The sequence below is a fragment of the Triticum aestivum genome, chromosome 2B (genome assembly GCF_018294505.1).
Source record: "Triticum aestivum cultivar Chinese Spring chromosome 2B, IWGSC CS RefSeq v2.1, whole genome shotgun sequence".
Classification (NCBI taxonomy): domain Eukaryota; kingdom Viridiplantae; phylum Streptophyta; class Magnoliopsida; order Poales; family Poaceae; genus Triticum; species Triticum aestivum.
Genome location: NC_057798.1, coordinates 794635755 through 794649153, shown reverse-complemented (window position 1 = coordinate 794649153; position 13399 = coordinate 794635755). Strand labels below are relative to the sequence as shown.

Sequence of the window (13399 nt, the reverse complement as noted above, 5' to 3'; positions counted from 1 at the left end):
CCGGCAACTGGTGGTGTGGTTGTCCTCGCATTGTCAAAGCTCCCCCGAGTGTCTCTAGTCCATGTCCACGTCATCCCAGCCACTACGTGCGGTACTAGGCCACTAAAACTGTGCTGGACCACTGGAGGACAATGTTGGCCTGCCCGGTGGGGGCCAATTTTGGTGTTTTGAACTTTTGAACATAGTTTAGCCGGATGTGACCCCCATCTAAAAGTGTAATGGGATTTGACCTTTTCTCCTACCGCCAAGGTCTTTGGCGGTGGGGTTGTACACGCTACCGCTGAATGCTTTGGCGGTAGGCTTCACGGAGGGCCACTGACGGCTGTTTGCGTGTGCCGACGTGGCAAAGGACATTACCACCAGGGGTTTTGGCGGTAAGCTACGTGCCCCTACCTCCAAGCAGTCTGGCGGTAGGGTTCTATAGTGGATAAGGTGGTGGTGGGGGCCCCACCCACCCATTTATCCCCAATCTCCTTCCTCCTCCCGATCTCACCCTCTTTCCCCGTCTCTCCCCCAGCAAAGCACCCACTAAATCTCTCTCCATTGCTAGAGATTTGTTCAGTGGATCTGGAGCATTTGCATCACCCAAGGTATCTCTCCCAATCTCTTCTTTTGGTTGGTTGGAATCATCTACTTTGGTGGCATTGGCTCAAATTGTTGGAAACCCTATTTATTGCTCTTTTGTGCATTTTATGATTGGAGGAGAATGGGGGGAGAGGACTTATGCTCGGGTGAGTGGGAGAGAATGGGGTGAATGGTTGTGTGGAGGGTGGGGGTTGTGCCCCCACCACACAACCTTATCCACTACACAGCACCCTACCGCCAGGGATCTTGGCGGTAGCCTAACAGAGCCTACCGACGGGGTCCGTGGCGGTAGGTCCCTTTGCCATGTCAGTATAGGGGGGACGGACGTCGGTGCCTGCCGTTAGCCCTACAGCTGGAGGCCTTGGCGGTAGCCTATTCAACACTACCGCCGGGGACTATGGCGGTAGCAAAAGTGTCGGATCCCGAAATACTTTTAGATGGGGGTCAGATCCGGCTAAACTTTGTCCAAAGGGTCAAAACACGAAAATCGGCCCCCGGTGGGTGGCCAATGGAATAGAAAAGTGTAGCTGCTTTGCATCCAATACACCTGCTCAATATTTGTAAATTGGAATTTTTATTTACTTCATAAATTTCAGAGTAAACACTGAATTGCAACATAGCAAAATTTAATCCCTCACAAACTTTGCAGATTTTGTTTCAGTTTTGCAGTTCAATTTGCTTGCTTGTGTATATGCGTGTGCCTATTGAGAGACGTGGAGAGATTATTCTATTGTAGCCGTCGTATTTCTGTGAAAAATCTACTCCCCTCCACTCCATTTCCGATTGCCTGAAATCTGAATGTGGAAGCAGTTGCAAATTGAGAGAGCAAAGTAAATTTGCAAAAGTTCAGAGCAGAGTAAATTTGCAAAAGTTCAGAGCAGGTGCATGTTTTTGAGATTCAGGGGACATGTAAGCTCGGAGATTAGTTGCCATGCTCTGTGAGTATGATTATATGGGTTAGGAACTTGTTTCTGTGTGCGCAACACAACGTAATTATGACAAACTATATGTAACTAAACTAATTGCATATATTTTGGACGGTAATTACATGGCCAGGCAATGTATATTGTACAAAGTTGTACTAGATTCATTCTTAAATGAAGTACAATATATTTTCTCGGTGGAGGGATTTGTGCATGTGGACAGAGGCAATCAAGGGAAGCAGTCATGAGCGAGGTGTTCAAGGGCTACGAGCGCCGGTAATGCAATGTCTCAGATGCCTTCTCTCTTGTACTTGATTCGGTTTTATTTAGTTACTCTACATATAGATCTTATAAAATTTGAATTCACGGTAATTTAGTTACTCTACATTAATTATTAAACTCTCAAAGAGTATGCAACTATCACAATGTATGTTTCTCCTGCTCAAAGACTATTCCATGCACCACTACTCTTCCATCCGATAGCAGTGCAGAGCTGAAGTAGGCACTGCCGAAGGACGTTAGGGTGTCTTCTTCACATTCACACTACATGGTACGAAAAGTGATAATTCTTCGGACGCAGAGTTTCTACTCCCGGGCTCAGCTGCACCCGCGCTGACAAAAAAATCAAAACAAATACTAGAAAAATTCAAAAAAAAAAACAATTGTTTTTTGTGTGGTAGATAATATGATGTGTGTGGTCCGCTCCAAATTTCAACTTATTTGGACATTTGAGCAGCTCTCGGCAAAAAAGAAAAAATCAGGGTCTGTAAAATTGTTTACTCTTCACGCACTGTTCTGAGCCGATTTGCCTTTTTTCCGAGAGCTACTCAGATGTCTAAATGAGTTGAAGTTTGGGGCGGACCTCACGCATCAAATTATCTACCACAAAAAAAATGGAATTTTTTGTATTTTTCTAGTATTTATTTTGATTTGTTTTCTGACCGGGAGCAGATGAGTACAGAGGAGTATTTATATTCAAATCCTTGGGGGAGCCGAACTCTTCTTCCTCCTGCGTCCATCGGTGGCGCGTCGTCAGCATATCTCAATGCCGCCTCTGGGCGGCACCATTCTCTCGCTTCCCTATCAAAAACCCTAAGACAACCAAAAACATGTCGCCGGCCAGGATCCCATCGCGCAACTCCCTTCTCAAGTGATCAGGCTAAGGGCCACCACCGAAGATTGCCAATGCACCGGAGCTGAGCTGCCAGCCCAGACCAGCCATCAATGCTCACGCAACAGCTAGCCCTCACCGTCATGTCGCGCACCCCACCGGGGCACCACATCTCTAAAAGACCTCTCCGCCACCGTCAAAGCTGCGTGAACTTTGCCCGACGGCGCACCATGGCAGTGGCGAGAGGAGAAGAGGCTTCCCTCTTCCGATTTTGGGAAGAAGGTTCTAGAGCCTTCCTAAGCTGGATTTTGTATTTTTTTTCTTTTATTTTTTATTTTTTTCCCGGGTTTTCCTTTGTTCTTCCCCTTTTTATTCGCATTTATTATTCTTTTCATTTTCATGAACAATTTTTCATGTTCGTGAACATTTTTTGTTCACCAAATTAAAACATTATCCATCTAATTCTCATAGATTTGAAAAACAAATTATCAAACTAAAATAATGTCTGCTGAATTATTATTTTTATCATCAAAATTTTTTCGTCATATTATAAAATGTTAATGAATTTCAAAAATATGTTCGTCATAGTAAAAAAAAATGTCCATTGAATTGAGACAATGTTCTTGAATTCATATTTTGTTCATAAAATTCAAAAAATCTTCATTAAATTCATATATTCTCATCAAATACAAAAATGTTCATCGAAATTCAAAAATTATTCACTGTTTGAAATCATGTACATTTTTCTGAATTCATAAATATTTGTGAATATTTTTTTGAAGTCATGAGCATCGTTTTAAATCCCAAGCTTTTCTGAAGAAGCAAAAAAAGTAAAGTACAAAAAAAAAGGAGGATAGCACTGCCCCGCAGCTGGGCCGGCCCAAGTTCACCCATTGGGGTGTGCGTTTGTTTGCTCGATACTCAGCGCATAGCGCGCGAAATAGGAGCTCCCGAATTTTTGTGCCACTGGTTTATTCTGTCCTTGCCGATTTTCAACATGATTGCTTTGTCTCTTGGAGAGTATATAAAGGCGGAGGTTTATAAAAAAATAAAGCTGTCTGTTTGTGCTAGCAGTATCCTTCTCAGGCCAAAGACTCAGCAGTTAGGTCAATCTATTTACGTAACGGCAGTACATGTGCTCGTCAGTTTGCATGTGTGTTTATACCGGAATATATGTCTGCATAGTGGGTACAACATATGAAACGCTGTACAGCTAGCCAGAGATTCGTTAAAGTATTCCATGGATGATGTATGGGACAGAAGGCATGTATACTGGAAGAAATGGTAACATGCAAAGCACCGACCGTTTTAACAAGTTAAACACTGACTGCGCATGCAACTGGAGCTTCCTTTTGAACCAAATCTTGTTCTTTTTCTTTCTTTTTTTTTTTGCGGGGGAACCAAATCTTGTTCAGTAGGTAGTGTGGTCATAAAGTAATTTCTGTTGCGTCTATAACACTCGCATATGTAGCAACATAAGTGTGATGGTCGGCACTCAGCAACCATTCAACCAACATCGTCGAGACCGACCCTAAAGAAAAACATCCCTTTGTCGAGATCTCCGAACATGAGTAAATGTAACTTCCCTTTCCTCCATGAGCTGCTTCGACTCTAGAATCAACATAGCATGCCTTGATCTATCACGTTCCTGGGCCTTCACCATATTCACCAGTCGGAGACTATATCCGATTCCACCACAATCTCACCCTTTTCGTCCCGCAATATCATGCCTGCACCAGCTCATCCGTCGGGCTGTGCAAAAGACCCATCCACGTTGAGCTTTACCCAGTTCGAGGCCGCAGACGGGACAAGTGTCAGTGATCTCCATGTGACGTTCATGCTTGTTTGCCAGTATCAGGCCATCAGCTATCAGTACCCATCCAATTAACAAGGTGAAATGATCAACGCCTTCCTTTGGCATCATGCCAAAACAAAACAAAAACAAAACTCTGGGCTGTGAAGTAAAAGCACGTCACACATGGCAGCGATGCACCGGCAGCCACAACGCCACACGCTTGGATCGGATGTATGCACCGATCAGCTAGCAGTGACACGTCAACTCTAAACCCTAAACACTCCCAACGGAAAATCCTGTAGAAATATCTCGTGATGCTGTGGTGGACCCGGACCGTGTTATGCAAATTGAAAGGTCCACAGCCTGCATCTGCTACCAAACACAAGAGCCTAGCTATGCAATCAAACCAGCAAGAATTCAAGCTGCAAGTTATCAGCACAGGTGGAGCCGCGCAACTGAGGAAAGAAACAAAGAGAGATCAAAATGGGCATGGAAACAAAGATGCAAAACATATTCCAAGCACATCGCGGAACAAGAGATGCATCATGCCGATAACACGCATCACCGGTGTGTTTCCGCCACTGCTCGTGGCAAATGCATAATACTATCTAGCTTGTGCTTGCAAACAGAATGTCCGTGAGCAGATATTGCTTCTCAAATTATTCCTTTTTCCAGCCGCAGAGCAGTCACCCAGCACAGGCCAAAACAGGGCTGCTGCAACCTGGGTTCAAATGGCAAAAATGAGTAAGTAGCTTTTACTCTATTATAGGCACTACTAACTACGTAATGGTCAAATCATAGCTGCCACACAGGAGCACAAATAGACTAGGGAATGCGATTAGAATGCTCCTAAATATTACTATGGAATCTGGAGGTAAATCAACAACTGAAGATTAACACCTCTAACGGAAATGGGTCAAACAACACCTATTACCTTACTGCACTAATTTGTATCTGACACTCCACCAACCCAGAAAAATATCAAGACATAAAACAAACTAGGAGATTATGAACATCACACTATCAGTTATCAGTACCCATGCAATAAACGAATTGAAATTAACAAGAGGATACAAAATGTGGATCAGAGGTCTTCCTGCTTAGGCCCCATGCCGAAGCAAAGCAAAATTCTGGTCTGTCTTTAGTAGATCCACTTATAAACGGCGAAGTAACAGCATGTCATAGAAGTAATTTCTGAACTAAATTCATAACAAGTACATCTGCCTCAATTATTGAACATGTTTCTTTTCTAAGAAAATGGCACATGATTAAATCAGGGGTTCCGTGAGAAAGGTAAATTTACCTATTCTTCTTGTCTCCTAGGATGAAAATCCCAATCTGACAGATGGCCCAACAAGCATTAATAAAACAAACAAACCACTGTTTTCTTCAGTTCAGAAAGGAAAAATAGGACCTCTCCATGAACCCAGAAACCTCCCTATGCACCCATGGCAGACTTCTTGCCCCTCTTGGATGTTGATGATCCATTCTCCACCAAGATCCTAGACAAAATGTCAGCTTGCTTTGAGTATCCTCCAGCTTTTAAGCTATCCATCAAAGCATCACAACCCTTCTGGTCTACAACGCCTCCTTTGTGCTTGATCTTGCAGAGCATGGAGTAGGCTGGCAATGTCTTCTCCTCAGTGTACAGGGCTTCCAGGACTCTGTCATAGGTTGAGAAGCTAACTTCAAAGTCCCGGTCCAACGCAAAATCAGCCAGCTTTTGTGCCTCCATCACTTTGTCCTTCTCGCAAAGGGCAGCTAGTAACTTATCCAGATCAGGCATACAGCCATTTTCCACCATCAGATTGACGCGACCAATCGCCTCCTCCACATGACCCCTCATGAAGAGAGCCTCCACGATCTTATGTGCCATATCCATGTTCTCGGTAATCCCCTTCTCGATCATACTCTTCATGACCCTGCTTGCGGTCTGAACCCGGCCATCGTTGAAAAGTGCCACCATGACAGACTGGAACAGAGCTGGCCTTGGTAAGTGACCATGTTCCATCATGCTGTCCAATGCTGTCTTTGCATCAGCTGGCTCATTCTTCTTCAGGAAGCTATCAATAAGCAGTGCGTGCGAGTGGGGGTCGGTAGGGACACCACGGCGTGTCATAATGGCAAGAATCTCCTTTGCAGCCTCTAGCGCACCTTCCTTTGCATGCCCGCGGATAAGACTGTTGAATGCAGACTTGTCATCCACACCTTTCTTCATCAGCTGCCTGAAGAACGTTTCAGCCTTGTTGGTGTTCCCATTGTTGCACAGATACTCAATCACTGGATTATAGGCTGGTGCTTCCAGCACTGGACTTTTTGGGCTGAGTAGTGTGCCCTTCTCTAGAAGCTCATCTAGCACCTCCACAGCACCATCACACTTACCACCTGCACACAAGCTCTCCATCAACACACCGGACTGCCTCGGATCCACCAGGACATGCTTGAACTGCCCGCTCTTCTTATGCACCTCCAATGCCCCATCCAAATCCCCAGCTTTGCACAATGTCGACACAAGCCTCAGAAACACCGATTTGTCCTTTGGCGTGAGTCGTCGCTCCGCCATGTCGGCCACTGCCTTGCGGGCTTCCGCAGTCTTCCCCTCATCATCGCAAAGCCCTGGCATCAACGCAGCAAACGTCTTCTCGCTCAACCTCAGACCCTTCTCCCCCATCTCCGTGAACAACCCCACTGCCTCCTCGACCTTGTTCGCGTCAACATATCCCTTGATCATGACATTGTATGAGATGGAGTTGCGTTCAAACCCAGCTCCTGGCATTTCATCAAACACCTTGCGTGCACTCTCCAGATCACCTTTCCGCACCCAGGCATTGAGCAGGGTGTTATAGGTGGTGACATCCGGCGTCACCCCGTGGGCCTTCACGTCCCCAAACACCCTGACGGCGGAGTCCATCTTGTTGCACAGGCCGAAGCCCCAGATGAGCGTGTTGTAGGTGGACAGGGTCGGGGCGACGGCGTCGGCGATCATGGCGTTGTAGATCCGCCTGGCCATGGCCTCGCGGCCGCGGCAGAGGATGGCCTTGAGCACGGCGTTGTAGGAGAGCGCGGTGCGGGTGATGCCGAGGTCGGGCATGAGGCGGAAGAGCTTGACGGCCTCCTGCGGGATGCCGGCCCTGCCGTAGGCGGCGAGGAGCGCGGCGACGGTGGCCTCGTCGGGGGAGGCGGAGAAGGACGGCATGGTGTCGAGGAGGATGCAGCGGGCGTGGTTGAGCATGCCCCTGGAGGCGAGGAGCGGGACGAGCAGCGCGAAGGTGGCCGGCTCCGGGCGGAACCCGGCCCGGCGGTACGCGAAGCGGAAGAACTGGAGCGCGAGGTCGGCGCGGCCGGCGGCGGCCGCGGCGGAGATCACGCCGTGCACGACCGGCGCCGAGAGCGCCGGGCAGAGCAGGCGCACCGAGTTCTCCATGCGGGTGGTCCACTTGCGGCGCCGGATGATGTGGAGGATCGTCTCGTGCAGGGGCTTCTCCTCCCGCGGGGCCTCCGTCGTGGCCGCCGCTGCATCGTCCGCGGGGGATGCGGCGGGGGGAGATGCGTCGATGGTGGCCGGGGCGGCGGTGGAGGAGGAGCAGAAGGCGTTGCGGAGGTGGATGGGGGTGGGGGTGGGGGCGTGGGCGTGGGGGGTGCGGGAGAGGAGCGGGAGGAGGTGGCGGCGTGCCATGGCTGCGGGGGGCGGCGGTGCGGGTGGCCGGGTGGGGAGGAGGAGGGTTTAGAATGGAATGGGACCTCGCCAAGTGGGCTGGGTTAGCTGGGCCAAGAGACTCAGAATAACCGGCATGTTGATAGGTTTACTTTGCAGCATAACCGGCATTTCCTAAACGGCGCCTTAAGCGCCCATTTTAGGTGTTAGGTCAAACGGGCGCACACCCCCTTCTCCACGCGGGCCGGCCCATTTCATTTTTTTTCCTCCTCGCCCATTTTAGGTCTTAGGGCAAACGGGCGCACACCCCCTTCTTCACGCGGGCCGGCCCATTTCATTTTATTTCCTCCTCTTTATTAAGGAGCAAAAATAATACGAGTGCAGTGGGAATCGAACCGTAACTACCTGGTCATATGCACACTACGCTAACCACCACCGCCACCGCACCTTTGCGTCTCTCATCAGTTTTTTACTTCTTTTCTTCTTTCTTCTTTCTTGTTTCTTTTTCGTTTTTTTATTTTTTTCTTGGAAGACTTTCGTTTAGTTTTTTTCTTTTATTTTTTCGTTTTTCTTAGAACTGTTTTTGTTCTTTTTTTATATATTTTTCAGTTTTTTTCTAATACATGAACATTCTCTTCAAACTTGTGAACTTTTTCTCAATTCGATGAACTTTTTTTTCAAAGTTGATGAACTTTTATCAAATTCAATGAACTTTTATTTTGAGATTTGATAAAAAAATCAAACACGGTGAGCTTTTTTGAAATCCATGAACTTTTTTTGAATTTCGATGAACTTATTCAAATTCGATGAATTACTTTTAAAATTTCGTGAACTTTTTCTCAAATTCGATGAACTAATTTTCAAAGTTTATGAAATTTTGGTTCACCGTATTGAAGAAAAATGTTCACCATACATTGAAAAAATGTTCAGTGTGTATAAAAAAATGTTCATCATGTCTAGAAATTTTGTTCAGCATGCACTCAAAAGGAGTTCATCGTATTTAAAAAAAGTTCTATGTGTATTTGAATATTGTTCACCATACATTGAAAAAATGTTCAGTGTGTATAAAAAATGTTCATCGTGTAGAGAAATTTTGTTCAGCATGTACTCAAAAAAGGTTCAGCGTATTCTAAAAAAATGGTCAGTGTTTCTTTGTATAATGTTCACCCTATACTAAGAAAATGTTCAATGTGTATTCTAAATTTGCTTTCTAAAAATTGTTCACAGTACAAAAAAAGTATTCAAATTTCGAAATTTGTTCAGTTTCTGAAAAACATAGTTCACGTTTAAAAGAAAAGGAATATTCGAAATTTGATCAACTATATTCAGAATTGATGAACTATTTTTTTCAAATTCGGTGAACTTTTTTCAGAATTGGTTAACTTTTTTTTTCTAATTCGTCTTTTTTAAAAAAATGATGAACCTTTTCGAGTTCCATGAATGTTTTTTAAAATTGAACTTTTATTACACATCTATGATTTCCTTTTCCTTTTTTATGTTTCCCTTTTCTGAAATGATTTTTATGGTACAGAATTTATGTCAATGTTGTACTAGAAGAAGTATTAAGTAGGTTTGTTTTTGTATTATAGACATGTAAGGTGTCCTAGTGCAGTGGTAACTGCACTGTTTCTTTTGGCTGTATGTGTAGGTTCGTTGGTTCGAATCCCACTACCTGCAATTATGTTTCTACCACGTTTGCTTTTGGGCGAAATTATGTTTCAACCACGTTTTCTTTTTGGCGAGGTTGTTGGGCCGGCCCACTAGGCGACGCGCGCGAGCGCCAGGAACATTAAGCGGCGAAGCTCCCAGCATAACCATAGTTTGAAAAAAATCCTTGTGGTTCTCTCTCCGTTCCTGACTCCTGAGGCGGTCCACGTGGCCGACATGACACACATCGAGTTTGTGGTGCTTTTTCCCCCAAAAAAGGAACAAAGCTTCAGACATCCCTAGCAAGTAAAAGAAATCCTTATCATTCTCATTCAACCTCGGGTGGAGCATCATGTACCAAGCTAGATCAGTTATGTACACTCATTATTTTTGTATAAAAATGAATATATAGGTACATTTGTTAACTCGATGGTTTAATAATAAAATTTTGAAAAGAAGGATAACCCCGGGCTCTGAATCGAGTGATGGATACAACCATCTATTAGTATTTATTATTCAATCCAGCAGCCAAACGACATTGACCCAAAAAAGAAAAAAAAAGTCGAGGTCGCATGCCTTGTGTAACTCCACCAGACAAACACTAATCCTGATAAAAGACAAACTCAAAAAATACACAATTCTTAGGCTACACCTTCAATAATGAGTCACCGCATGTGCGTCGATGATGGCGAGGCCAACCCAAGCTTGGTCTCGGAATTCTCATCCCCAAAGCCAAACATGATTACTCACCAGCTCATGTGGTATATCTACCATTATTAGGAAGCACCCAAATTTCCAACACAAACAATAAACATGGATGGAGCTAATCCAAGATAGAAAAAAAATGGAAGGGAAAGATTCTCTTCAGGGATGCCCACTTATTAATCCTCCCACGCCGCATACATGACTCATCCAACCTGGCAAGAACACAACAAACAAAGTAGGCATAAGACGATTCAACCAGCCACGCAACCCAACCACACGAAATCAACAAACTCTAGACCAATGGCATAACAAAAACATGAATCCACCCAAAGCCACATACATGACAAATGCAGGAGGAAACTACGCCACAAGCAACAAATCATAATGCAAGTAAAAGAACAAACCACCACACTGCCGCCGAGAATGTAGAGCTCAACCGGCGAGGAAAAAGCAGACCTGCGAGAACAGGCCGGCTGCCGCTCGAACCGACGAAAGCTTTGGGTACATCACATAAACGCATCATTATTATATATCTCCTATATCTAATTGCAGTTAAGCTCGAGAAAATCGGAAGAAAAAAAATAATTTTTTTCTCCCATGTAACGACATATCCCCGTGAAATTTTTTCGTGGTTGCACCCTTTCTTCTACCTATCTACTCTATTGTAAATTGTAGCCCCGTGGAACACATGACTATAGATTACAATTAATAGGAATTGCATTCTGTAGATCAGCATCTACGATCTTCCTCATGGAAATGGATCATCGTACTTCCTCTTCACGGGTATGTTGCTGGCCTTGAATCTGCAAATTATCTTTACTTTATCGTATGGAGGAGACAAAATTAAGCAAGAATAAACAAAGAGTTTAATCTATGATGAACATACTTTTTAAACATAGTCTTAACAAGTAGCGGTAGAACTAATTAGGTATGTGATGTTCAGATCATGAGGCCACAACTGTGGGTGAGGCGGGTGGAAACACAGATGATCGATACAAAAAAGGTGGAACCCAGTTTGTAGATTTCCTTGTACTCGTGTGTTTGAAAACTAAGAATAACTGATAGGTGAGGATGGACATCAAACTTTAGTACGTGCATATGTGCATACACTCTGCTCCTCCTCTGTTTCTACAACTTCAGTAGTATAGAGGTAGATGAAGTAGCATATGCAGGTAGCACTCACCTCTGCTTGTGGAGATTGCATCGAGCTCCCACCTTGAAGTGCGCCTACACTAGCTCCTACCAAATCTTAGTTTACGAGATGACCGCCCGCATGGATTGCCGTGTGGCCTTCACCTTGGGAGCGGGTTGACCTGGCGAGGTGGGGGAGGGGACAACGGCATGGACCATGGGAGCAACTGCACTTAGGCCTGGGCTTAGGTGCATTGAATGCGGTCATGCGGGTGGTGCTACCCACAACAGTTCTTGGGATCTCACCTTGTGGGGATCGTCTCTCATGGAGCTCGAATTGAGGGGAACAACGACATGGAAGCAGCTCCCACAACTTAGGCCCAGGCTTGGGAGCACCGAACAAGGGTAGTGCAACCTGCAACAGTGAGCCTTGCCGCCACCGGCAGCGACAGCCATGGACAGTGGACCACACCTCACCTTCTGAGTCTATCTTGTGGAGCTCGAGCGTCGGCAGCTGGAAGAGTCCGGGAGATAAGGTAAGGGAAACGAAATAAGAAAAAAAAATGAAAATAAGTTTTATGAGTGGTGGGGCCTAGTAGAACATGTGTTGGCCACCCGTTGGCCCCGTAGGATAATGCGTGCTGGGAGGGACCGACCCCACACAACCCAGCCCAAGACCGAGTCAAAATCAACGTGAAGGATTGATTCGACAGCCTCAATTGCTTCCCAAGCGATACCAGGGAGCTTAGCGATTGATGAGATATTGTTAAATTTGTATATGGGTGCTCAAAAAACGAGTATATCTGAAGCAATCCCTCGTGTGTCGTTAAATTTGCACTCTAGCATTTTCTACAGATGGGGTGGGGAGAAGGAGGGTTTAGAATGGAAGCTCGCCAAGAGTGGCCGGAAATGTGTGCTCACCGGTGGGCTGGGTTAGATGGGCCAAGAGCTATATGCCTTAAAAAAACAATTCCTAGGCTACACCTTCAATAATGAATCACCGCACGTGCGTCGATGATGGCGAGGCCAACCCAAGGTTGATCTCGGGATTCTCATCCCCAAAGCCAAGCATGATTACTCACCAGCTCGTGTGATATATCTACCATTATTAGGAAGCACCCAAATTTCCAACACAAACAGCAAACATGGATGGAGCTAACCCAAGATAGAAAAAATGGAAGGGAAAGATTCTTCAGGGATGCCCACTTATTAATCCTCCCACGCCACGTACATGACTCATCCAACATGGCAAGAACACAACAAACAAAGTAGGCATAAGACGATTCAACCAGCCACGCAACCCAACCACACGAAATCAACAAACTCTAGACCAATGGCATAACAAAAACATGAATCCACCCAAAGCCACATACATGACAAATGCAGGAGGAAACTACGCCACAAGCAACAAATCATAATGCAAGTAAAAGAAACAAACCACCGCACTGCCGCCAAGAATGTAGAGCTCAACCGGCGAGGGAAAAAGCAGACTAGCGAGAACAAGTCGGCTGCCGCTCGAACCGATGAAAGCTTTAGCCCCATCACATAAACACATCATTATTATATATCTCCTATATCTAATTGCAGTTAAGCTCGAGAAAATCAGAAGAAAAAATATATTTTTCTCCCATGTAACGACATATCCCCACGAAAACCTTTTCGTGGTTGCACCCTTTCTTCTACCTATCTACTCTATTGTAAATTGTAGCCCCGTGGAACACATGACTATAGATTACCATCGATAGGAATTACCTTCTGTGGATCAGCATCAACGTTCTTCCTCATGGAAATGGATCATCATACTTCCTCTTCCATGGGTATGTTGCTGGCCTTGACTCTGCAAATTA

General features: G+C 45.3%; 1 protein-coding gene and 1 long non-coding RNA gene across 3 annotated transcripts; both read right to left on the bottom strand.

Moving 5' to 3' along the window:
- Positions 1–4878: 4878 nt before the first annotated feature.
- On the bottom strand, positions 4879–8105 carry LOC123047479 (pentatricopeptide repeat-containing protein At2g37230). The gene is made up of 2 exons (XM_044471046.1): positions 5718–8105; positions 4879–5135 (listed from the first exon to the last, which is right to left on the bottom strand). Exon 1 carries the CDS (start codon positions 8088–8090, stop codon positions 5853–5855), a length of 2238 nt encoding a protein of 745 aa, XP_044326981.1. The 5' UTR covers positions 8091–8105; the 3' UTR covers positions 4879–5135; positions 5718–5852.
- Positions 8106–10190: 2085 nt separating this feature from the next.
- On the bottom strand, positions 10191–12472 carry LOC123042816 (uncharacterized). Of its 2 annotated transcripts, XR_006418907.1 has the most exons (3): positions 11859–12472; positions 11605–11734; positions 10191–11224 (listed from the first exon to the last, which is right to left on the bottom strand). It is a non-coding gene; the product is annotated as an uncharacterized lncRNA (long non-coding RNA). The 2 variants fall into 2 exon arrangements; XR_006418906.1 differs by having other exon boundaries at positions 11605–12472.
- Between the last annotated feature and the right edge of the window lie 927 nt (positions 12473–13399).

Bases quoted from the DNA above. Each gene is read 5' to 3' on its own strand.
- LOC123047479 (XM_044471046.1), bottom strand. From the start codon at position 8,090: ATGGCACGCCGCCACCTCCTCCCGCTCCTCTCCCGCACCCCCCACGCC.